The 24,403-nt window shown below is 30.6% G+C and overlaps 5 protein-coding genes and 1 pseudogene across 6 annotated transcripts; 4 read left to right on the top strand and 2 right to left on the bottom strand.

Annotated features, from left to right (window-relative positions):
* Positions 1-222: 222 nt before the first annotated feature.
* LOC126914443 (protein wings apart-like) lies at positions 223-6,005 on the top strand. The gene is made up of 11 exons (XM_050718402.1): positions 223-909; positions 1,215-2,944; positions 3,025-3,273; positions 3,371-3,619; positions 3,700-3,924; positions 4,021-4,243; positions 4,331-4,546; positions 4,624-4,803; positions 4,872-4,960; positions 5,034-5,135; positions 5,217-6,005. The coding sequence occupies exons 1-11, from the start codon at positions 726-728 to the stop codon at positions 5,364-5,366; spliced, it is 3,597 nt and encodes a 1,198-aa protein (XP_050574359.1). The 5' UTR covers positions 223-725; the 3' UTR covers positions 5,367-6,005.
* A 479-nt stretch (positions 6,006-6,484) lies between these two features.
* LOC126914994 (28S ribosomal protein S31, mitochondrial) lies at positions 6,485-8,911 on the top strand. Its single transcript, XM_050719326.1, has 7 exons — positions 6,485-6,776; positions 6,894-7,038; positions 7,132-7,192; positions 7,255-7,381; positions 7,463-8,263; positions 8,328-8,524; positions 8,597-8,911. Exons 1-7 carry the CDS (start codon positions 6,751-6,753, stop codon positions 8,827-8,829), a joined length of 1,590 nt encoding a protein of 529 aa, XP_050575283.1. The 5' UTR covers positions 6,485-6,750; the 3' UTR covers positions 8,830-8,911.
* Positions 8,912-9,214: 303 nt separating this feature from the next.
* LOC126914997 (exosome complex component RRP41) lies at positions 9,215-10,624 on the top strand. 2 transcript variants are annotated; one of them, XM_050719330.1, is made up of 3 exons: positions 9,215-9,494; positions 9,571-9,864; positions 9,953-10,624. In XM_050719330.1, exons 1-3 carry the CDS (start codon positions 9,321-9,323, stop codon positions 10,295-10,297), a joined length of 813 nt encoding a protein of 270 aa, XP_050575287.1. In that variant the 5' UTR covers positions 9,215-9,320; the 3' UTR covers positions 10,298-10,624. The 2 variants fall into 2 exon arrangements, with proteins under 2 accessions (XP_050575287.1, XP_050575288.1); XM_050719331.1 differs by having other exon boundaries at positions 9,282-9,453.
* Positions 10,330-12,750, bottom strand: LOC126914995 (trifunctional enzyme subunit beta, mitochondrial). The gene is made up of 7 exons (XM_050719327.1): positions 12,564-12,750; positions 12,063-12,225; positions 11,619-11,994; positions 11,363-11,537; positions 11,022-11,302; positions 10,647-10,952; positions 10,330-10,558 (listed from the first exon to the last, which is right to left on the bottom strand). Exons 1-7 carry the CDS (start codon positions 12,616-12,618, stop codon positions 10,514-10,516), a joined length of 1,401 nt encoding a protein of 466 aa, XP_050575284.1. The 5' UTR covers positions 12,619-12,750; the 3' UTR covers positions 10,330-10,513.
* Positions 12,751-12,837: 87 nt separating this feature from the next.
* Positions 12,838-15,997, top strand: LOC126914993 (protein lethal(2)denticleless). The gene is made up of 8 exons (XM_050719325.1): positions 12,838-12,985; positions 13,158-13,402; positions 13,516-13,696; positions 13,775-14,003; positions 14,087-14,292; positions 14,373-14,575; positions 14,658-14,868; positions 14,943-15,997. The coding sequence occupies exons 1-8, from the start codon at positions 12,943-12,945 to the stop codon at positions 15,617-15,619; spliced, it is 1,995 nt and encodes a 664-aa protein (XP_050575282.1). The 5' UTR covers positions 12,838-12,942; the 3' UTR covers positions 15,620-15,997.
* Positions 15,998-16,436: 439 nt separating this feature from the next.
* On the bottom strand, positions 16,437-17,989 carry LOC126914180 (uncharacterized; annotated as a pseudogene).
* Positions 17,990-24,403: the final 6,414 nt, after the last annotated feature.

The following is a 24,403-nucleotide window of genomic DNA, read 5'->3' as shown; positions in this document are numbered from 1 at the left end:
CATGTCTATGTGTATATACAATATATATAATTTGATTTGTTTCTAAGAGTCCCTAAAAGTTAAAGATTCTTAAGTTTGAAATTCACATAAAGCACAATTCATCATTTATTAGATAAAATAAATTTTGATTGGAGGATTTTCTACCGGTAAGGTAGATAAAAGGTAGAAGATAGCATTTTAGCTCTACCTACTGGATAGGATGACAAGTATTACAATCTTGTATATTGTATTACTCGTTTTTTTTTGTGTATGGTATGTATCTAAATCTTGAAACGAAAAACATCGACAGATGGCTCAAGATCATGTTATGACTAATATTTCTAGTTGGACTTATGCTGACATATAAAAATTATAATAATTAAAGCTAAGTGTAAAAATATAGGATCAAGAATAACTAAGATAAGAACAATGTTTCCGAACATAAATCGAATTTGAAGTTACAGTTTCATATATTTGTGCATCGGGGTAAATAGCAAATGAAACATGGCGTTTGTTTCTTTCATATGTTCCGAAGATATTGCTTCTTGATTTTTTATTTCAAGTTTTTAATTATCAACGCGAATAACGATTCCGATGAATTGAGGATTTTTTCCTCATAACACTTCTCCGCAAGTGTGCAAACAATCAATGCTTATTTCCTACATGCTTAAATTAAAAAAATGAAGAGAAATATTATTTGTGTCTTTTGAGATGTGGAACACTTTTGAAATACTGAAGAATACAGTATGACGTCCCGTAGTTACACAAAATCTTACAGCCGTAAGGTCAGTAGTGTGACACCTGGGAGTATTCAATTTGATAAGCTTTTTAGGGAAAATAGCAATCGACCTTCCGCTGCTAAATCAGCTGGCACTGTTGGGAAATGGGGTATAACATCTTTTACATCTATAAGGAGTACAAATATCAATGGTATGTATTTTCCTTGTCAATATAAATTATATCCTTTGTCACACATATTTATTTATATCTAATTAATAAATGTTAAACATATATTTAGTATCTAACAACATAGAATGTTCAAAAAATTACTTAATGTAAGATTTTGTTTTATTCTATATACTTCACATACTTTGCCTTTATATATATGATTCTATTCAAAAGATAAATCTACCTATACATTGTGCATTTATCAATTGCAATATTTATATGATTGATGATTTAACAAATAAGAATAAATTTTATAGGAAATTATGTGAATATTATTTCATTTATAGGAAGGAGAGATGATATTCATAATACCTTTGGTGCAAAAAGAGTAAAGCTTGATTATGGAAATCAGAATGCTCGTGTAAATTCTGGGAAAGATCCATTTTCCTTTGAAACTGATCCTGACAATAAATCAGATGTTGCACCACCAGTTGTTAAACCTAAGAAATTTTTTAAAAGTAGAAATGTTCCACCTTCAATAGAAGAATCTCGCCAGGATATGGCAATATATAGACAAGTACCTGATTCACATTATGGTAGAGCCCGTGCTCAAAAAATCTCTCCACAACCACCACTACCACCACCACCACCACCACCACAACTACAACCAAAACAATCTTTAACAAAAGTATCAAATGCTCCAGCTAAAAAAGTGACAGATACTTTAGAAGGAATCAATAATGATCCTCCTATTAGAGAAGAAGGGAAACCTCCTATTGTATTAAGAATATGCAAAGGTACAGCACGACTAGTCTATGGGAATGTGCAGAACACTCAACAGCCAGAACCTGAAACATATAGAATTTCTACACCCCTCATCAGTCCCACAAAAGTAGATATGGAACGTAAAAACTTTAATGTGGATGTGAATGTTAAATCTGATCATAAAGCAGTTCGTTCTCAAGAACCCATTATCTCGACTGTATCAATACCTTTAGAAAATTCAGAAATGCGCAGAACTACCCGTAGTCGAGCAAAAAATCTGCAGTTAGATTTAACAACAACATCTTCTATTGTGTCTACAGCACCAGTAACATCTAATTCACATAGTTCTGGTCTTTCTTTAACCCTTAGGAAATCTGTTACTGATTCCAACAATACATTAATATCTCATTATGATATTGTTAAGACTGATTGTGGTTCTACGTACTCTTGTAAGCCAGCAATTGAACCATTAATTGGGCGTGATCAACCACTGCCAACTACAACTCAAGAACTAATTGATATATTGTCAAGTGATTCTGACCCTATGCAAACAAGACCAATGATGATAAATACTTCAGAGACTGAAGAAAATACAGAAGTTGTTCCAGATGAAATCCAACACTGTTCTATAGATATTCCAACAAATGAAGTAGTTTCTGGACCTACTTTACAACATGAATTAAAGTCAGAATCAGACCCAGTACCAGAATCAGGTCCAGGTACAGAACCAGCATTAGGATCAGGAACAGAAACAGAGCCAGAAGCTGAACCAGATCCAGCTCCAGAACCTGATGCTGAAGTAGAGACAGAACAAACTAACCGTATTATTGATAATGACACAGCTACAGCAAAAACCTTAGTTGATCAAGATTGGTTTTCTGGGAGTGATGACAGTGAAGGTGTGAGTGGTAATGCAGAAAATGATATAGCATTACATGTAACTAGTACAGTCACAGAATTACAACCATTAAATACTCCATGTACAACTATCCAAAAACCTGCTACTAAGAAAGGTAGTATTTTTAAAAGTCGTTCAACAGGTACTACAAATGGAAATAAAAGAAGAGCTTTGTACAAACACAAGTGGTGTGATAGTGATAAAGAATCTAGTACCACAGATACTTCTAATGTTGGAAATAGTACACCTACTATCGCTTCAGGATCTCATAGTGGTACAGATCCTGTAGCTTATGAAGAAGAATTTGATTCTTCACAATTAACAAGAGTTGTAAAATATCCTGAAGCTGATGCAGGTTTTGAAGATGAATCTGACGCTATAACTAGTGTTCGTTGTGGCAAGAAAGTAAAGGGAGTATGTATATTTTATACTTTATGCATTGTAATATATTAATTTATTACAAATTTGATATTGAACAATACTTGTCTTTTTAGTTCTATACTGTAGTAAAAAATGTGAAAAAAGCTCATCAAATTCAAGAAAGTGGAGAATTTCAAGAGTTTAATGATGATGTTGAATATATATTAGACACTTTAAGAGAAAACAATCCAAATGCTACTCGCTGCCTTTCAGCTATAAGATTGGCAAGCAAATGTATGGCACCTGCATTTCGTATGCATGTACGTGCTCATGGCACTGTTGCTAAATTCTTCAAAGCTCTTCATGATGCAACAAAAGATCAGGTAATATGTTTTATTTTCATAGAATGTAATATATGTAAATTTTATCAGGTCTAATAATATATGTGAAAATTTAAATGAAACTCTATGTGTTTTGTAGAGTCTTGCTTTATGTACAGCAACAGTAATGTTTGTATTAAGTCAAGATCGTTTAGCTATGGATTTAGATCGTGATTGTTTAGAATTAATGTTAAGTTTGTTAGAATCTGATGCCAGTCACAAAGATGCACTTGATGATTGTGGCCTTAGTCGGGCAGAACTTCTAAAAAATAAAGAAAAAGTACGTCAGTTATGTGCTGATATTCAAGCTCAAGGACATGCAAAACATTTAAATCTTGATAATATAACCGTGAGTATTATTTCTATTCATAGTTACCAGGAAAGAAATATAAAAAGTAAATGAACAAATATATAACAAATTAATTCTAGGTTGGTCAACTTGCTATGGAGACACTTCTTAGTCTTACATCCAAACGTGCTGGTGAATGGTTTAAAGAAGAACTTAGAGAATTGGGAGGTTTAGAGCATATCGTAAAGACTATTAGAGATTGTCATCGCCATATTAATACCCAAAATATTACAAAATCTGGCTGGACAGATCCATTATTAGACAAATTGCGTAAAGTTGATAGATGTTTACGTGTATTAGAAAATGTGAGATCTATGTTTTATATAATGATATACATACTTAAAATTTATAATACAGTTTACGATACATTTATTTATCCTTTTTAATTGAAATTTTTTTAGGTTACTCATATGAATGAGGAAAATCAAGTGTATTTATTGAAATATGAGAATGGAGTTTTAGTCAGCACTTTAGCAAATTTATATCATCTTTGTGGACAGGAAATTCCTATTTATCCTACTATAGACCCAAGTGATAAAACTTCCACTGGTGCTGTTATTAGAGAATGCTTGTTTGCTATTATTAAGGTTCTTATTAACCTTACACATCGATTTAATAGACAATGTAGGACTTTATTATATTTTATCTTCCAAAAGATATTAATAATTTACTTTTACCAATGTATAATACAATGTTTTATAATTATTTCAGCTTTTGGGAGTAAATCACTAGGCCTGCAACCAGGTGTTTTAGATTGCAGTTTGTATCTTTTATTGCGCGTCCCCGAGTCACTTCCTGAAGAGAAACGTTTTGATATGATGATGTTAGCTTTGATTTTATTAATAAATTTAGTAGAACAATGTGATGATAATAAACAGCTGCTTATCGAATCTAAAGCTCCCCCATCAATAGAAAATATTTTTGACGGTAGGTATTTTACAAAATATATTGTTTTCACGAAGATGTGGATCTGATATATTGTATTTGTTTCTGTAAAAAAACAGCAGAGGAAAGTGGAGTAGAATGTTTAATCGATCTATTTTATAAACAAGAAGAATTGGCACGTGCCGAAGAACAAAAAACTGATGCTATTTTAGATGGTAAAAAAGATTCGGAACAAACAGAAACTGTATCGACAACAACTAAATCTCAAGAGGAATTCATTGAAGAAACTGTCACAAAATGTTTGTATAATTTTTGTTTAAGATATTATAAATTTTGTAAAATATAATTTTAGAAATTCTTTTTGTAGTATTACAAAAAGCGGGACGTCATATGGAACATACTTTAATAGGAGCATATGTAGTGCTTTTACTTGGTTACTTAATAATGGATAATAAGGTAATAAATTTTTAAGTTTAAAATTACAATGCTAATACTATAGAAGAAAATAATGTAATACATATACTTTTAGGATTATGAATTGTTGGTACGCAGTAGACTTCCAGATAATAATTTTACTACTATGGTGTCTGTACTTCAGAAATTCTTCAATTTCATGAATTTAACGGCATCGGTAATTGTTTTTAATTTTTTTATTTATACACATTTATAAAAAATTATCAGAAAATTTGAACATATGAGTAACTTATTTTAGAATGAAGTAAGCAGCTGTGGAATTGCTGCTACTGAAAAGGTGATTAAGTTCCTAAAAGTCTCAGATGCCCGCATTGAAGAAGAGAAAAGTGAATTACCACTATCAGCTTTAGAAGATCCAAACATAATGCTCCATTTATCTTCGTCTTGATTGATATCACATTTACACATTTGATATTTTTTATTACCCTGGCATGCAAAAAGAGCCAAAGTTATATGTGTCCAACGAAGGAAATTTTATCTATTGCAGTATGAATGGACCTGTTTCATATTGACCATATATTTTGATATATATTTATTCACTTACGTAATTTATTGCTGTACCTTTCATTAAATTGACTTATTTTCCCAATCACAGTAACAAGTTAGGTATTAAGCATAAGTTAATTAATTACTAGAAACTAATATGATAAAGAACGCGCCTTGTAATTACGCATGCAGCTCACTTAAGTTTTTTAATGGCACGTATGTAATATTATTACTTTAGTTGCTTTGCCAAACAATCATTTTTTTAAATTTTGTGACTGACAAGAAGAACGATGATTCGTAAACTTCTTGTCAGAGTATAATTCGTTTGCTGTATAATAATGCATAAATTTTAAATTTTTCCATTATTTTGAAATTTCAATTTATTTTACATTTTAAGTTTTGTTACAAGATTGGCGGTGTTGGGTTTTATTACAACCCGTTTAAGATTTGATATAGCATTATTTTGTAAGTTTATTTTAATATTAAAATTATACTATAAGCTTTGTAAATGTAAATTTATAAATTATAATTGTATCTTCAATTCCTAGTTTCCAGTTATTGTATCTCATTAAGAGATATAGAACTTCATAAACCTTTAATAACATATTTTGTCTCACAATTTCAAAGGAAAAATAAAAGATACATTATATTGTTATGTGTATGCAATAAACTAGCTTCATAAATTACGAATTTGTAAATAAACCACTTTTTTCATAAAAATCAAATACATTTTATATCAAGAAATATAAAACATAATTTCAATATGTAAAAATTCATATATTTTTCTTTCATTTAAGGTAAGCCAAAATCAATTTGAAAACATTACATATTTTATTTACATTATTTATTTCAAACGGAATATCTACAAAAATGTACAAAAATACATGTAAGATATGTGTTAACTTATTAAACAAGATTTCTGAGTTCGAAAAGTTGAAAATTAGACTTAAAAGTAGTAAACATGTTTCTATAAACTGTACATATGATATGTAACCATATACATATATATGTATTTATACGCTCATATTAAGTGAGTGATGTTGAAATAGTTTTAAAAAGAAATTTTAGAAAGAATTTATCAAAAAGTTATATTTTATTAGAAAATATGTATGTTAAGTTTACTGTTAACAAACATATTATTCACAAAATCAGGGATAACTTTATTTAGGATCAATCCGTAACATGGTAATTTAGAATTTGATTAATTTGTGCTATAGATTTAATAGCAAAATAGAATAAAATAATATATATATCTAAACAATATATGTATATAATAACGTAACGAAATGTTAGCTACGTTCTTTCTTTCGAAGTAAGTATTCATTTATGTAATTTTAATAATCTTATTAACCTATCTATCAGTTCTATATGAACTACATGATAATTCAAATAAATAATATTACATAATCCCATAATTATTAACTTCTAGGAGTACTAAAACTCAAATTACATTGCTATTTCAAAGGTTAAATATTAAGTTTAATGTAATAAAAACTAATTTATTATCATCATCATCTGATTCTTCTTCGTCTGATTCGGATTCTGATGCTGAAATTTCTGATAAAATTAAAAATGTAAATATTTCTTTACTTTTAATATAAAATTTGTTTCTTTTAATATATGTGTCAATGTTTATAATTTTTATTTCATGTTCCTTTTCTCTGAAGAAATTAAGAGGTATAGACTACTTACAAAGTAGAAAAAAAGAACAAAAAAGAAGACAAATAGGTAAGAAATTATAATTTATTTTAAGATAGCTGTATAATAAGACAAGAAATTTCTTATCATAGAGAACGAGTTAAGTAAAGCAACCCAAATTTTAACTACAACATCAGACCAAGATAAAGGAAAAATTCTTTCAGTTTTGTTAGATACTATTAATAAAATTCAGACTATAGATAATACATCAAGTGAAAGGTTTAAGTATAACTATTTTGCTTGAATTATATTTTTATTCTAATAAATTATATAAATATATAATATTGATGTTATTTGTAGTAATAAAGATACAGCTAAACATAAGACAAGGACTACTAATAACAAATCTGAAGTACCACGAAAATCATCTATAATTTATGAGCTAAAAAGTCAGCAAAAGGAAGTAAGCGATGTTAGTGATAAGTTTGAAGAAAAACATGAAACACAAAAGGAACCATCAATAATTAAAATGCTTAAAAGCCAGTCAAGTAAGAGAAAGGATATTGATGATAAGTTTGAAATGAAATATAAAAGACGAACGAAACCATCTATAATTTATGAGCTAAAAAGTCAGCAAAAGGAAGTAAGGGATGTTAGTGATAAGTTTGAAGAAAAACATGAAACACAAAAGGAACCATCAATAATTAAAATGCTTAAAAACCAGTCAAGTAAGAGAAAGGATATTAATGATAAGTTTGAAATGAAATATGAAAGACGAACGAAACCATCTATAATTTATGAGCTAAAAAGTCAGCAAAAGGAAGTAAGCGATGTTAGTGATAAGTTTGAAGAAAAACATGAAACACAAAAGGAACCATCAATAATTAAAATGCTTAAAAGCCAGTCAAGGAAGAGAAAGGATATTGATGATAAGTTTAAAATGGAATATGAAAGACGAACGAAACCATCTATAATTTATGAGCTAAAAAGTCAGCAAAAGGAAGTAAGCTATGTTAGTGATAAGCTTGGTTCGATACATGAAACACGAAAGAAACTATCAATAAATGGGATGCTAAAATATATGGCTGAGAGTAAATCACCTGTAACTGCAGGACTAATCAGCCAGCAAAAGAGATTCAGCATCATTGATGATAATAAGAGGTTGCATATTTTATTAAATAAATTTAAAAATTTATGGTTTAATCCATTTAAAATTTTTTTATAGAGATAATACAGATTATGAAAGAATCTTCGACGATTTTTCGGAAAATACCGATGTTCCTAAATTTAAAATGTGGGACACTTGGGAAAGAGATGAATTGCAATTTTCATTTTCTAAATACCCTACAAATGCATTTCAAGAAATGATTCAATGGTCTAAAGAAGGAAAACTATGGAAATTTCCTATAGATAATGAACAAGGTATGAGTAGAAAAATTAGACTGTGTTATTTTATATATAACTTATAAATATGATTCTTTATATGATATATAGGGATGGAAAAGGAGCAAAATGTGCATTTCTCAAAGCATGTATTCTTAGAACGTGAGTTGACACCATGGTGTCCTCCTAAGGGTCCAATACGACATTTTATGGAATTGGTGTGTGTTGGACTTTCGAAGAACCCATATATGACAATTGAAGAAAAGTATGATCATATAATGTGGTATAAAAATTATTTTAAGGATAAACATGATTTATTAGAAAAATTAGGAGTTTTAGGATAGAACTAGTACAAAAAACTGGCAAAAAAACAAATTGTATTAACTGCTCTTTAAAAATGAAGATGAAATAAAATGATACACATAATTATGTAGTTGTTATTTGTTAAAAATATCTTATTTTATGTGCATTTCACTGTCTTCATATCTTATTTAATGTTTTATAACGGAACGTTATTAAATGTTTATGAAACACTATATGTATATAAACATTACTAGTTAAATAAAACCTATGAAAGTATTGATATTTCAAATTCAAATAAATGAAATAGTTAAATTAGATTTAAACATTTGAAATAAATTAATTTATGAAAAAAAGATACATCAATGCAATATGTTCTTATAAATCTATAAGGAAATCTTCAATAGTTTCAGCTAAGGTTGAGATCGATTGGGTCAAATCATTCAAGGGTCTCAATTAAAACCGGTTCAAATCCACGATCTAGTCTTACCTTATAGGCTTATAGGTTACATTGGTTTTAAAGTTCCTGAGAAAAATGATCGAAGCAGAAAATATTGAAGATCAAAGTGGATTACGTACAGATGGTAGGCGAGCATTAGAATTAAGGCAGATTCGTGTAAAAATGGGTGTTTTTGGTCAAGCCGATGGAAGTGCTTATATCGAACAGGGTAACACTAAAATTTTGGTTACAGTATATGGGCCTCATCAGGTTAACAACTTATCGTATGTTATAATTTTTATATTAATACATTGAAACATATACGATTAATGTTATGTTTATTTAGCCAAGAGGTTCTACAGGAAGGAATACAACTAAAGGCATAGTGAATTGTCAATATAGCATGGCGGTATTTAGTTTATCTTCTGGAGAACGTAAACGCAGACCAAGAGGAGATAGAAAGTCGCAAGAAAGATCTCTTCAATTAAAACATGCAATGGAAGCCATAATACATTTAGAAATATATCCACGCTCACAGATAGATATTTATGTAGAAGCATTACAAGTTGATGGAAGTGAATATTGTACATCTGTAAATGCAGCTACACTTGCTTTAATTGATGCTGGAATTCCTATCAAGGTAATATATAAAATGAAACAAATGTCCTGTAATTTTCATTGGAAAAAGTACCATTACCATTAAATTTATTATTGTTTTCTTTTTGTAGAATTATGCTATAGGTTGCACTGTAACATTAATTAATAATCCATCTTCGGAAGATGAAGATAATACATTAGGGAGAGGAGTACTAGATGTAAATTATCTAGAAGAATGTGCTCCTGGTGTTACTTTGTCTATTGTTGCATTACCAAATAGTGATAGTAAATCAAAAGATGGTTTGATAGTAGTAGCGCAAGGAGCAGGCCAAAGGTTGCATTTGTCTCAATTTGAGTCTTTAAAAGCTCGTGTATTATATGGATGTCAAGATATAAAAACTATTTTAGATCACGCAGTTAGACAATATCTAACAGAACAATCACTTCCTTCTCTTTTTCATGTTGCATTAAATTAGATATATTAATAAAAAATTATACATAAAAAATGTCAAATAATACACAATTTTTTTCGTAAAAATCACATACAAAATTTTTTTTTAATATATTTATCTTATAAAGAATATATATATATTTTATTATACAATATAATTGTACACAATCTTTTTTCTTTAAAGTAATATCCACATTTCTTTTAGAATATTTATATTCATTCATTTTCCCCTTTTTGCATTTCAAACCTTAGCACCAGGGTACCTTTCCATAATCATACCAACACCCTATAATTTATATAGTTATTAAAATAAATCTATTTAATATAAATATAAGATAATAATAATTGTGAATTATTTTTTATACGTCTTTTACCTGTCCTCCAGCTGCACAAGCTGCAATTAATCCAAATTGTTGATCTTCTTTGATAAGTCGGTTCGCGGTATGTGTAGCTAACCGAACTCCAGTTGCTGCAAATGGATGACCAATTGATAAAGATCCACCCCATGCGTTCCATTTATTAAGATCTGGTACTCCTATTTTTGAAGACCTTCCTAAGTAATTTTGCGCAAACCAATCAGAATCTAATGCTTTCAAATTAGCTAAAATTTGTCCCGCAAAAGCTTCATGTATTTCCCACACTCCAACGTCTTTAACATTTAATTTTGCTTTTTGGAGTATCTACAATTTATTTGAAACATTATGTGTTAAAATTCTAAACATGCACATTTAACAACAATAAAGTATTACTTGTGGTATAACATAGGTTGGTCCTAAGAGCAACTGATCAACAGGATCCTGGGAAACATAAGTGAAATTTCTTAAATATGCTTTTGGAGTAAGACCAAGTTGAAGAGCTTTTTCTTCTGTCATTATCAAAGCTGCTGATGCTCCATCAGTTAAAAAAGATGCATTAGCAGCAGTAACTCCTCCATATGGTTTAACGAATGCTGGTTTTAATTTTTCTAATTGTTCAGGTGTTGAAACGCGAATACCATTGTCTTTATTTATTACCTCACTTACATTTGGAACTAGAAAAGGTACCCAGATCAATTAACATATTTTATTTATTTCATTTATTTTAATATTACCTTTATAGGGAACTACATCTGTGAGGTGTCCTTGTTGTTGTGCTTTAGCAGCTAAAGTATGTGAACGCAAAGCATATTCATCTTGTTCTTTCCTTGAAATTCCAAATGCAGCTGCTAATCTATCACCACTATGCCCCATAGTTTCATTACTAGAAAATTCAGCTACTGCAGGTAACTACGATTATATAAGTACAATTAAATATAATATATAAGTAGATATAATTAAAGTATAATTTTGTTATAAAAGGTAATATACATCTGGTACAAAATATGATGGTCTAATACTAGTAAGAAGTTGTAACTTTTGCCCAATTGATTTTGCCTTATTAGCTTGTAACATCAATGATCTCATACGTCTACTATGTCTAATTGGTATATCTGACATGAATTCCACTCCACCTGCAACGATTACTTCATACACACCACATGCAATCAAACCCATACCAGTTGTAAGAGCTTGATTACTACTGATGCATGCCATTGTTACAGTGTGTGCAGGAGTACGATCACTATATCCTGCTGCTAAAGCTGCTTCTCTAGCAATATTTGAAGTTCTTATTTCTTGCATTACTGTACCATAAACAATGTATTCAACAATTTCTTTAGGAAATTTAATTTTGTTTTGCAAGGCCCTTGTAATAAAATATGATACATTATTATAATTGAATTAGAATAAAAATTAGTATTTAGATTAACTTACACTAATGATTGTCTGGCAAGATCATATGCCATTAAGTTTTTATAACTTGTTCCAGATTGCAAAAATGGTGTTCTTACACCATCAATATATACAATGTTTTTAGCAGCATGATTGCTTTTAGTTGCATAAAACTTATTTGTTTTTAAATAATTTACTGTAGAACCTAAAGTACAAATAAATTACACATTCATAACATATTTATTAAGTATATTCTGTACTTGGAAATAATTATATCTATTTTATTATGCTGTAAATATTAATAAGTGTGTTATAAAATTAGGAATCTTAAATAAATTTATTGACTGACTATATATTAGTAGAAAATCATTACATTGTATAACTAGCATCAGTGCTCATAAAAAGTTATTAAATCATTTTTATTTTAAAGTTTCCGATTTTGTACTTTGTACCTAAATAATTAAGAATCATTACTTGCGAACTATGTACTTGCATTGTTTTTATTGTTCTACAATGATTCATAGCACAAATAATTTAACATACCATATTTAGGAAATCCTCTCTTCATTAAAAAACTATTTTTTGCGAGAGAATGCATGTTTAAAATTACTTTAAATTTAACAGTTTTTAAAAATCTCGCTTCTTTTTATATATGTTACTATTCCTTTTTACTGGTTACTTATGTACTAGCATTTCCTTTCTGGTACCAGTAAATGTTGAACATGATGTGGACTTTGATCTTTATTTCAGTCTTATTCTCAAAAAATTTTACTTGTGAACTCACCATTGTTCAACCATAATTGAATGTCCCTATTAGACTATCTTGACATAGAAGTGCGGGAAAACTGACAGATTTTCCCGCTTACAATTTAAGTATTTACACTATTTTGTGTAATAAATATTAATTTCATGCAGTTTCAGAATGAATTTAGTGCATTCTATCGTAGAACGAGAAAAAGGATCTGGTAATTTGCATTTTATGATCTTATATAATAAAAGACTTTGAAATATATTGCGAATATAAAATGATAGGTTATACGTGACCCAACATAATGTTGCATTTAATCTAATGATTGTGCATGATATTCATTTTTTAAGATAAAACGTGAATTTTAAAGAAACAAACATTTTTTTCAGCATCAATACACGATTATGATGTTGCTTTGTATCGTTTGAAATGTTATAAAGATGATGTGTATAAAGGTATAACACCAAATACAGATGCACTGGATTTTAATCCAGAACCGCCAGTTTTTGCATGTCGATTTTGTACTACAAAAGGATACGAACAAATAATTGCTTTAGCTAATGAAGATGGAAAAATTGCATTACAAGATACAGATATCCAAAGTATGTCAAATCAACCACTGGAAGGAACACAGGTATGCTTATTATATCGTATTGAGTCTTTAATCTTTTACCTATATAATCAAGTTACCATAAAGTATATTATTAAGAGTCTATAAGAAAAATATATTTAATTGATATCTTTCAGGCACATCGTAATGCAATATTTGATGTTGCTTGGATGCCAGGAGAATTAAAGCTAGTTACAGCATCTGGAGATCATACTGCTAGACTTTGGGATGTATCTGGTTCTGAAATAAGACAAATTGATTGTTTCCATGCTCATATTAGAAGTGTTAAGACTGCAGTGTTTCGTTATCAGGATCAAGGTATCTCTTTAATACTTAATATGCTTTGACATACATATTGCACAAAACAAAATATTAATTAAAAAAAAAATCTTTTAGCTGTATTTGCAACTGGAGCTAGAGATGGCTCTATCATGGTATGGGATATTAGAGCTAATCATTATGAACGACCTAAACCAGATAATTGTATTATTAATGCACATAATGTTGGAAATATAAGTAATGTACGACAGCGTAGGGTAATCACCCATTCATCCAGAGCACAAAGTATTACTGGATTGGTATTTCAGGATGATTTCACTTTAATTTCATGTTCTGCTGGAGATGGGTAAGTTTAGTAAATTAAATATACACTTATATGAATTACTAATTATACGAACAAATAAAATAATAATTATATTATTGACATAGTTTAATAAAAGTCTGGGATTTGCGTAAAAACTATACTGTTCACAAAAAAGATCCTTTAGCTAAACATACAATGAATTATACTGGACATAGTACAAGGAATGGATTTTCGTCATTGTTAATATGTCCTGCAACAATTACACTATATGCAAGTTGTATGGATAATATTATATATGCATATAATATATCATCTTACAATCCTAAACCAAGTAAGAATAATAATAAGAAACATTATTGATACGAAGTTTTAAAATAATACTAATATTACTATTTCTTTTGCATATATTAGTTGCAGAATTTTATGGACATCAAAATCGTACTTATTATGTTAAAAGTTGTTTAAGTCCTGATGGACGTTATCTTGCTAGTGGTTCCAGTGATGAACTTGCATATATTTGGCACACAAACAAACCAGGAGCCCCAATCGTACAACTTTTAGGACATACAGAAGAAGTTACTTGCATTGCTTGGTGTAGTGTTCGAGAGACAAAAGTATTAACAACGATATCATTCTTGATTTTTAATATTAAAATTTATTATATGTAATATTAATACCCCTTTGAAACTTAAACAGATAGTAACATGTTCTGATGATTCGTGTCATCGAATTTGGAAAGTTGGCCATGAACATAAACTAGATAATGAAGAAATAGAAATACGTGGTCGTGCAGAAGCTATCTTTAATAAAAATCCATTGGAAAATCTAAAACTTGAAACTACACCAACTATTACGCGGCGTTGGGTTATATCTCAAGAACACACACCAGGATCTGATACCACACCTAGTATGTAATCATAAAATATTTAAATTGTCATAACTACTATATTGTTATCAATGTTATTTTTTTTCTTTCATTAGATGCTACACCTGGACCAAGTTCATCAGATGCTTACAATCAAGTAGAAGATAGTCGAAATCAGTGTAATGTTACTACTTCAATGAAAAGAAATTATTTTCAAATGATGAGTGGATCCTGGTCTGATGGAAAATTTAAGTCAGTTTTATCTCCTATACAAGAAAACCTCACATCTGCTCGCGTTGCAAAACGTATTCATTTAGAAAATCGCGGTGCACGAAGATTGTTTAGTCCATGTAATGATAATAGTTCGTTACTGAACAGAGGCTACGAATCTGATGAACCCAGTACAAGTTCATCTAGTAGAGAAAACAGGAATAATGAAATTCATTTTTCACCTACGTCGAATCTTCCAAATTTTGTAATTGATGGCACAGCGCCGCATTTACTTCAATTATCTCCAGAAAAGTACAAAGAAAATGTCGATTGGTTAACAAGAATACGAAGAGAAAAATATGGAAAAGTCAGAAAAACATTATCAGAAAAGTCGGCTAGCCCTGTCTCTTGTACAGTGCTTGCTAGGAGAAATACTAGATCACGATCGACAGAACCACAAAAAGTATCTAAAATGCCGAGAAATTCTCCTCTCTCTTTATTAAATTTCTTTAAAGTTACTGGAAAAGACTGTGAAACAAATATGTGTTGTGATGATAATGTAATACCTTCTGCGAAATCTTAAAAACAGTCATGAATTTCTTTAATTGTCAGAAAGATTACATTTTATCTGTGTTAAATTTCATATAAACTTTTTATTAGAAATATTTTATAACAAAAAATTACATTCAAAATGTTAACCTATGAATGTGATACAAACATCAGCGCGCTTTTTGTTTACGATGTAGTACCTTATAAAAAATTAATAGGACTTGAAACAATAAATATCATACTGTAAGATAAATATGACATAACATACAAGTGTTATAAAATAGGTAAAAATAGATTATATACTCACAAGTGTCATGTTCGAGTGATAACAGCATACCTTTTATATGCAATCATAAATTATATTTATAATATATTACAATAATAAAAAGTTTTGTTAATTTTTTTACTAATATTTACTTTTTTTTCAATATAGTAACACATGAAATAAACAGATCTTAAATTTTATTTCCATCATATATATTTTTTGTTCAGTTGAGAACAAAATATTTTCACTGCCTGAGAAAGCAGCTTAATTTCAACTGCCTTTAGTTCATACTCTTCATTGTCAATGTATAATGTATAATTTTTATTGGTCTATAAATGAATCAGCATATAGAAATTAAATAATGTTTAAAATTTAGAATATTCAAACTATGAAATTTTACCTTTCATGGAGTTAATTCAATTCTTTTTGTTTCCACTACTTGATTACATAATTATTTATTACTTTTTTCTTTTTCCCAACCTTCAGACAGAAAAGAAAAGTAATTGTCATCCTTTGGACCTGCATAATAGAGGTAATTTTCCACGATCATGATTATATATATAATTTTATTCCATATGATATTTGTTTAATTATCAATTTTCACTTTTAAAAATGGTGGTGATTATTAAACTTGTAACTTGTTTATACTAGAAGTTGCTACATGTAATTTACAAGTTGATATAGGTAGTTCATGAAGAATGTCACATTTTTCATTTATTCTTCTGCTAAAACCAATACTACCTAAAAAATATGGTATCCTGTGTTTATTTCAGGAAATTATATGTACCGAATATAACAAAACATACCTCTAAAGGCATTATTTCTTGGTAGAAATACATGCGACCACCTTGTATTTAAATTAGAAATTAAATTGTTATGACTATAACGAAAACAACCTTCAGAAGAAAGTGCATATTTTAATATTGCATCATAATATTTGTTTAAATTCTCTTTATAACCATTAAATATATAAGTCACATATCTGTACAATAAATACATGGTATTGGGTAATATAAATTTATATTAATGTGAATATTGTACAAATTTCAAAATATTGAAGGAAAAGCATATACTTTCTTAAAAATCCTCAGTATCAATACTTATTAGTAGAAGCATTTGCATCTTTCCATACATCTCATTCAACTGCTCCCATAGCATAAATTGGTTTTACTGTTTCTTTGTGATTATTCTTTAATTATAAAACAATATGAGATTTTTGGTTACTGAAAAAGTTAAAAATTTGCTATGTATATAAAAGAAACATACGTCAATAGGTTTAACTTCAATCATATCCATCATTCTTAATTTTTCATGTATAATTGCCATTGTTGCCTCTATCATTCGTTTTATATCAGATAGATCATCATATTCATGATACAAGAATTTTGCAATTTTGTCAAAATATTGTCCCATTAATTGATTAGCAGTAAAAATATTACCACTTTTTAATGACATCAGTAGAATGAATTTACCAATTATAAGACTAAAACTATATATTTTACTCGTATACTTCCTTGCTATAAGAAATTTCATATGTTACAGCTGCACATGCCACCAGAGATTTTTCCAAATTATTTCGTATATAATATTTTGGCCATTTTTGCGTTGCTAATTGTTGCGTCCTATCGTGAATCGTACCCGACACAAATACTTCCCATACGTCACAGATTATTCTCAATGTGTTAATATTGACCAGACCTGTTTTAGAAAACGCGAAAGACACTAGCAGATTGTTGAACACCGCGCTGATCCTTGTCACGTTCGATCCGTGAGAACAAATCAAGTCGAACCATAGGACGATCGATAAATCCATGTTAGTCGCTGGGTTTCGCGCGGATCTTGCGGCAACGGCGACATTTACTGCATATTCATATTAATATCTCTTTGTACATATCCTTTTATGACTTTTAAATATTATTAATTAATTGGACGTTGTCGAAGGAAGTGCTTGATCATGGCGAGCGTTGTGTCCAGCAGCATTTAAAATATCGATCAGAAGGTTCTTCGTAACTCGAGCGTAGAAGGAACAAACGAACGAAACAGGCAGGAAAACGATGTTATTTCCATTCCCTTTTCTTTTTCATCCGAGCTTTTTATCGTAAGATCGATCATCTTTTGCGTTCTGTTTTACAAACTTTTCCCCGAAAAGATCTTCCTGCTCGTGAATTTTCCTTTCCTCTGTTCGTTTTTCTTTTTGCATCTTTGGCGGTTCGAGGATACGCGGTTCATTCCAAAGAGCATTTACGCTTCACCGATTATTTCAATTTTCGCGATTTTGTCGCTTTTTATGAATTTTTCAATTTGCGCTTCATTTCCCCCGCGAAATTCAAATTTAACAAATCGACGAATGAAATCGGCAAATTACTAATGACGTTTGTCATATAACGTAACGTAATTCGATTAAAAAGGCATTCTTATTAAATTTGAAAATGAATTGAACTTCGTGGTTTGAGATGCAAGCGAGATGAGCGAAAAAGTTGTAAGAAATGAGCGAAAAAGTTGTAAGAAATGAGCGAAATCGTTCGAATGAGAGTAATATGATGAACCACAGACGATTATTAAGTTTTCACTAGTCTTGAATTGCCGAAGCTCGAGTTCTCCTTCTTTCTTTAATTTTAAACGAAACGATCCACCTTGTTGTAGAGTTTGTGTAATGCGCGCATGCAAGTATGTTTATGGAGAAAGAAAAAGAGAGAGAGAGAGAGCGAGAAAGAGTGTCAGAACATGTAGAAAAAGCCTTTAAACTATCTTCTTCCACTTACCCCTCGATGACTTCTTTTACTTTTTATCTAATGTCCCTTGCCCTCCCTCGTTCTCTTCTGTTGTTTTTAATTATCTATATTAACTGGAGAATGGAGCGACTGCGCGTCGCGGTCGGCAGTACGAGCAACAAGGAAAACAGAGAATAAAAGATGCGACCTTTTGTATTCAATTTGTTTAATAAAAAAATCATGGATCATAATACAAGCGCGTTTTTGGTTTCGTGGATAGAAATCAAAGCTGTTTCCTCGTTTGTTTCTTTTCGTCTTCATTTTTTAATCCGAACACGCGTCGAAACGCCTTTAATCCTTCATTTATTCCTCTGATCCGTTGTTCAGTTCCTCGTGGCGAATATAACCGAGGATAAAACGAGAACTAACCCTTAGAAGCTGTTGTTCAAGAAAATCACGTTAATACTATCGTGAATGAAATTTCACCCTTGGCTCGGCACATTTTTGGTTATTTTCATAAATGAAAAAGTCAAGCAAATGCAATTGACGGGCTCGCAGCAATGATTTTATTGAGATATGTATAATTTTTGTGCTGGACTAGGTCGAATGCGTAGTGGAGATGTTTGTATGTGGATATCAGTGTGTGGAGATATGTGTGTGCGCGCCGACTGAGAAACAGACGAATGTAAACAGTTCGGTCGGTTAACAGTCTACGAAAGGTCGGGTATGGAAAAAAGTGCTAAGACGCGTACAAGTGTGTATCGATAAATATTCCAGAAATCGTTTATGAAATAAATATATGTCTACGTTAATAGTAATGCCCAGTGTAAATTTAGTGTCTCCATAACAATATTTCGGCCATCAAGATCCACAATTCTCAACAGATTTAAATTGTATTTGTTGGAGGAGAGAGTAAACTATAGGTTTCATACTTGAGTGTCTCTCATATTTAGAAATACAAAGGTTTATAACTAGGAATACTAGTCGGCTGTGAATTTATCGCGCGTTTGAAAAAATTAGTTTCTGTTGGTTTACTCAAATTAGTTTCGGTCAATCAGTTTCAGCGTTATCTTTATTGTATGCGATAAAAAAGTAGGCAATTTATCGTTTGCGATTATCAATATAAGACAAAACTCTGAGTAACGTTGAATATAACGTGCGATTAACATATTACGAAGAAACAAAATTTGTGCACAAAGTGAAATTTCGCTCATGGTGGCCATTAAGGGTTAAAAATGGGACAAAACAAGTACAAAAGAAACGAATTTTATTTAGTGATTTTATTATTAACTAAATAAAATTATTATTTAGTGATAGAGAAATAAGCGAACAACCAAATTAAAAGAGAAGAAGAGCGAAGAGGAAAGGAGAAAATTAGAAGAGCAAAAGAAAGGAAGTTGGAGTAGAAAAGTGAGAAAAGTCTTTCGTCATCGAATGGCTCATCTAATATGGCTTTTTGTAGATAATAAGAGGCGCGTGAAACGCGCCAATCCTTTCGCGATTTTTCGCTTCTTTTCCTCTTTCGACCGATCTCTGTGTATGGTATGTATTTATTGACGAAAACGACCGTGAAAAATCGGGAGAAAGCATCGAATTTTTCTATGAACGCCACTGAGTTTCGGTTTAGAAGCTTATTTCGACGTGAACGAGAGGATGTTGAACCAAATTTCCACGATGCACGGTCGAGACACACGCGCAACTAGCGAGGCGACGACCACCGTAATCGTTTCGATTCTTTGCTCTATAAGGTGAACTCTTTATTTGGCGACTGATTGAAACGATCGAGGATAATTTGGTTAATTATCGAACAAATTGCTTAACAAAGTTTATTCTTTGTTTTATGTTTGCTACTATTTTAAAAATAAAATGTGGTTTCTCGATGTCCGGTTAAAAAGAGTTCTTGTTTATTTTATTGATATTTAGTAGTTTCTTGATATCAGGCTGAGACAATAATTTAATCAAGCCTTTATCAAACTTCTTATTTATATATTCAGGTATCATTTTGTATGCTTATTGCTGGAACAATGTGGATGTCCATTTTTATGGACACATATTTTTTTGAGGAAATCACCGAAGAAATTGAATCAGAATGGAAATTCCTTTCATTTATTGGATATCATAATGGGTATTTTACTTTCAATATTTTATATATTTTTTCAGAAATACATCAATATTCGTTATCTAGATACATTGTTATTTTGCTATCATTGATTCGTCGTTGTATAATTCATTTATCGTAGTTCTTAATTTCTTCGTTAAAGTGGAGGAGCAAAGAAAAAATGAGATCTTCGGGAAGTTGATTTTGGAGAGACTATTTGACTTCATACATTCATCATCGTACGTAGTTTCTAATTGAAAGTAAAGAAAAAGGTGAAGAAAGAACGGAGTACAAAATTACGATTTATTATAGCTCTTTGAGTATCGTACTTCTTACGAAATATATCTAAGATTCAGAAACGAAGAAAGGAAGGTTGCGTATTTTTATTAGAAAGAGAAACGAATCAAGAAAAAATGGAACGGTGGCCAAATAAAGAGTTAGAAGATCGTATTTTTATAAGGTTTGTTACGAAATAGAACGATAAGCTGGAAATATCGAAGGTCAATGAGAGGGTACCGTACATAAAAGGAGAATCCGTGGGAACGAAACTGGTGGTGATACTACTGCTACTATTTTGTACGATATGATGTTTTTGTATATCTGTCTACCGTATGTATAGGAACGAGGTCTACCGATTATTAAAATAGATGGTTGTATCGAACACGTATTAAACGATTTGTAGCGTGATGGACACAAAACTCTGGCTGTATTTACGATGAGTTACACATAGATGTTGTTCCCATTAATGTACACCTGTAAAATCCCTATCGAACAATATACGAGCAGCTAAAGGATCGGTAAAGGCTGCTTTGTAATTCATTCACGTGCGACGTCTCTTTGATTAAATATTAAAACGATAAACATTAATTGGAATTATTAAATCTTCTTATTTTTATAAAATAGCAATTTTCATTCGAAGTCTTCGAATCTTCTTTATACGTATCGTTGTTCCGATTTTCTGCATCTTTACTTTGCATCTATTAGATTTTACTTTCAATTATCAGATTTGTACCTTTTAGATATCAGATTTTGTTCGTGGAAAAAGAGACTTTGGTGTCTTTAGTATCGAGCAATTGAAATTATGCAACGTCCTAACAAATGAAGCTATTAGATCTTATTTATAGATATTATTTATATTAGTTTTAATTATCAGACTTTGTTCGTGAAAGAGGACACTTTGTATCTTTAGTATCGAACAATTGAAATTATCCCAGCCTTCTAAGAAATGCAGCTAAATCTAATTTATAGCTGTACAAAACCTTTCTTCACATCCGATATATTTGTTGAAATTTATAGTCGAATCTTCGCCTATTTTTACCCGAATAATTTGCGAAATTAACGTCGATGGTATTATGTTACGTTATTCAAATCGTTGTAGCTGGTTTGATTAGATTCTGCGATTGCAAAATGCAAAATTGCAGGTTGTTTCCAGGATCGACACGTGGCATCGACGACCACCTGTTGCTTTAGGCAGGAACCAACTGACAGCAAAGGGTTAGCGAAGTCAGCTGTGCGTAAAATTGCGACTCGAATGCGTCGTCTTTGAAATGTTTCTTCCTTTGTAGAACATTGGTTCTACAACAGCAAGCATGTGAACGTTGCGAATCGATGCTTCACAGAGTTATATCGAATCCTTCAGGAAATTAACACGAAGATAATTTTAAAAGCGATCTTTAAAGAGATTTTCCCACAAACTTTGTAAAGTTCTAATCTCCTTATCCTAATACGAAATTAAGTAACAAATTTGTTAGTGAAATTTTACTCGAAACGCAAAAATGCGTTCAATTTTCTATATCAAAAGATCGATTATAAAATTCTAGTCAACAAATAGTATTGTTGGGATTATCGTAATACGGAGATTACGATTGATACTATTTTATAAATTGTACAACTTTTTGTACATGTTTCTTCGCTTATGGAACCCGTGAAAGATCGATTACTTGATAAAACAGTAATAATTCTGGTCGATAAGATTATTATTTGTTTACTTTGTTTCGAGCCGACTAAGTTTTTTGCGAAATCTAGTTGGTGTTCGCTACAATGTTATTAAAACTAAAGCTGTCGACCTGTGACATTTTACAAGAAGTATGCTACATAATTGAGCTGTTCTAAAGTTATAGCTTTAATCAACTCGATAAATTACAGAGCAGACAATAATGGCGATATTACAAACATTATTGCATTTATAATTTGTTCTGCGATTTAAGATTAATATAAATAATTACGTTCTTAAGATAACTACAATCATAGAAATAAGTTTCTGTTATTTGTCATTTTGTTCAAAGTTATTTGTTTTATTATTTTTCCAGAAGTCGAACAGTAATTATCCAACTGAGTAATGAAATTGAAAAATTGATAAAACTAAAGTTGATTAGTTTTTCCCCCAAGAGGTTTAGCCGTAATTAAAGTGATGTAATACGTATAACTATGTTTTTATCTCAAAAAGAGCGGACATCAATTTTGCTAGACTCGTGCGTGACTTTAACAATCGTAAAAAGAAGACTACGAAATCTGTCAGTGGTTGTTTGGAGTTGCCAGCTAAGAACTGACATTTTAAAAACTAAGCAATTACTTGAATCGTTTTTTATTAAAAATTCCTAATATTGGAGACTTTATCTTCGCTTTAAATAATATTCGTTAAATCGGCGTTCTTAGATAATCGTCAAGTTTCGTCCGGTTTATTGAAATTCAAGCATTCACAGTTTACTATTCCAGACGTATATATTTTCATAAACGTAACTGTAAAAACCGGCCTCTAAGTCAAGCTTTCAACATCGTGATGTTCTTTAACCGTTTTAGCAGCGCGCAGATAATTAATGATTTCCATTTTCAGAATCGGTTCAGACGCGCAATTTCCAGACGAAACAGTATCATGGAAATAGAGCGTGGCTCTAGTACATATAGTATTATTTAAAAAAGATGTATCTTCGTTCAATCTCCGTTATATCTCCGCTTGTTTCTCAGTGACTTTCAAATTAACCGGCAATTAAATTTATTAACGCATCATCTCGATTATGTAATACCTGTTGCGAAAAATGTAATACTTAATATAAGGACGTAACAGGTGATGGACGTTTAAAATTGCGAGAAACGTAATACTTAATAAAGACGTAACAGTTGATGGATGTTTGAAATTCCATTGGAAGAAATAATTTTAATAGCGTATATACGTGATCTTACGATACCATTCAGAAAGAAATATTTTTCATATCGTTTGCTATTATTTGCGATATCTTACTAACAACAAGTATCTTTTTTTAAACGTAACACTTTCCTTTTTACTCTCGACGTTAACATTGTATCAATTACAGATAAATGTGTAACCGATAATTTGAAATAAACATGAGGGTTAAAAAATATGTGGGCGATATTTGTAGGGGCGCCTCCAGACTTCAAGCTAGGCAAAGGAACATCACGCACGAAAATGTAGATTACTGTTTATTTTTCAAGTTACGAAGTATCTGACGCGTTATGCTATACACGAAATATTATTATAAATCCTATTATAAATCCTCTTAAGAGAGGAAGAGTATTCCCGATACACGGGCATGATCGCTAGGATTTCCGTTCAAAAATTCATGAAAAAAAAAACGTGGAAATATGGAACGAGGTCGATTGCAATTTCTTGATCGCGTGACACGAGGTCAATTTTTTTGTTCGCGTTATTCGAGAGTAATTGGAATTTTTTTGATCGCGATATATTGGACGGTAGCTGCAATCCTCTGATCGCATTATACAAAGACG

This window comes from Bombus affinis, chromosome 3 (assembly GCF_024516045.1).
Source record: "Bombus affinis isolate iyBomAffi1 chromosome 3, iyBomAffi1.2, whole genome shotgun sequence".
Lineage (NCBI taxonomy): Eukaryota > Metazoa > Arthropoda > Insecta > Hymenoptera > Apidae > Bombus > Bombus affinis.
The sequence above is the reverse complement of the archived record's forward strand: the minus strand, read 5'-3'. Positions and strand labels throughout refer to the sequence as shown.

Bases quoted from the DNA above. Each gene is read 5' to 3' on its own strand.
- LOC126914994 (XM_050719326.1), top strand. From the start codon at position 6,751: ATGTTAGCTACGTTCTTTCTTTCGAA. The intron at 6,777-6,893 runs GTAAGTATTCAT...ATTAACTTCTAG, and splicing joins GCTACGTTCTTTCTTTCGAA to GAGTACTAAAACTCAAATTA. The intron at 8,525-8,596 runs GTATGAGTAGAA...TATGATATATAG, and splicing joins TCCTATAGATAATGAACAAG to GGATGGAAAAGGAGCAAAAT.
- LOC126914995 (XM_050719327.1), bottom strand. From the start codon at position 12,618: ATGCATTCTCTCGCAAAAAATAGTTTTTTAATGAAGAGAGGATTTCCT. The intron at 10,953-11,021 runs GTAATACTTTAT...AATAAATTGTAG, and splicing joins CAACCTATGTTATACCACAA to ATACTCCAAAAAGCAAAATT. The intron at 10,559-10,646 runs GTAAAAGACGTA...TATAAATTATAG, and splicing joins CTTGTGCAGCTGGAGGACAG to GGTGTTGGTATGATTATGGA.
- LOC126914997 (XM_050719330.1), top strand. From the start codon at position 9,321: ATGATCGAAGCAGAAAATATTGAAGATCAAAGTGGATTACGTACAGAT. The intron at 9,495-9,570 runs GTTAACAACTTA...ATGTTTATTTAG, and splicing joins CAGTATATGGGCCTCATCAG to CCAAGAGGTTCTACAGGAAG. The intron at 9,865-9,952 runs GTAATATATAAA...TTCTTTTTGTAG, and splicing joins ATGCTGGAATTCCTATCAAG to AATTATGCTATAGGTTGCAC.
- LOC126914443 (XM_050718402.1), top strand. From the start codon at position 726: ATGACGTCCCGTAGTTACACAAAATCTTACAGCCGTAAGGTCAGTAGT. The intron at 2,945-3,024 runs GTATGTATATTT...TTGTCTTTTTAG, and splicing joins GTGGCAAGAAAGTAAAGGGA to TTCTATACTGTAGTAAAAAA. The intron at 4,244-4,330 runs GTAGGACTTTAT...TAATTATTTCAG, and splicing joins ACATCGATTTAATAGACAAT to CTTTTGGGAGTAAATCACTA.
- LOC126914993 (XM_050719325.1), top strand. From the start codon at position 12,943: ATGAATTTAGTGCATTCTATCGTAGAACGAGAAAAAGGATCTG. The intron at 13,403-13,515 runs GTATGCTTATTA...GATATCTTTCAG, and splicing joins AACCACTGGAAGGAACACAG to GCACATCGTAATGCAATATT. The intron at 14,869-14,942 runs GTATGTAATCAT...TTCTTTCATTAG, and splicing joins AGGATCTGATACCACACCTA to ATGCTACACCTGGACCAAGT.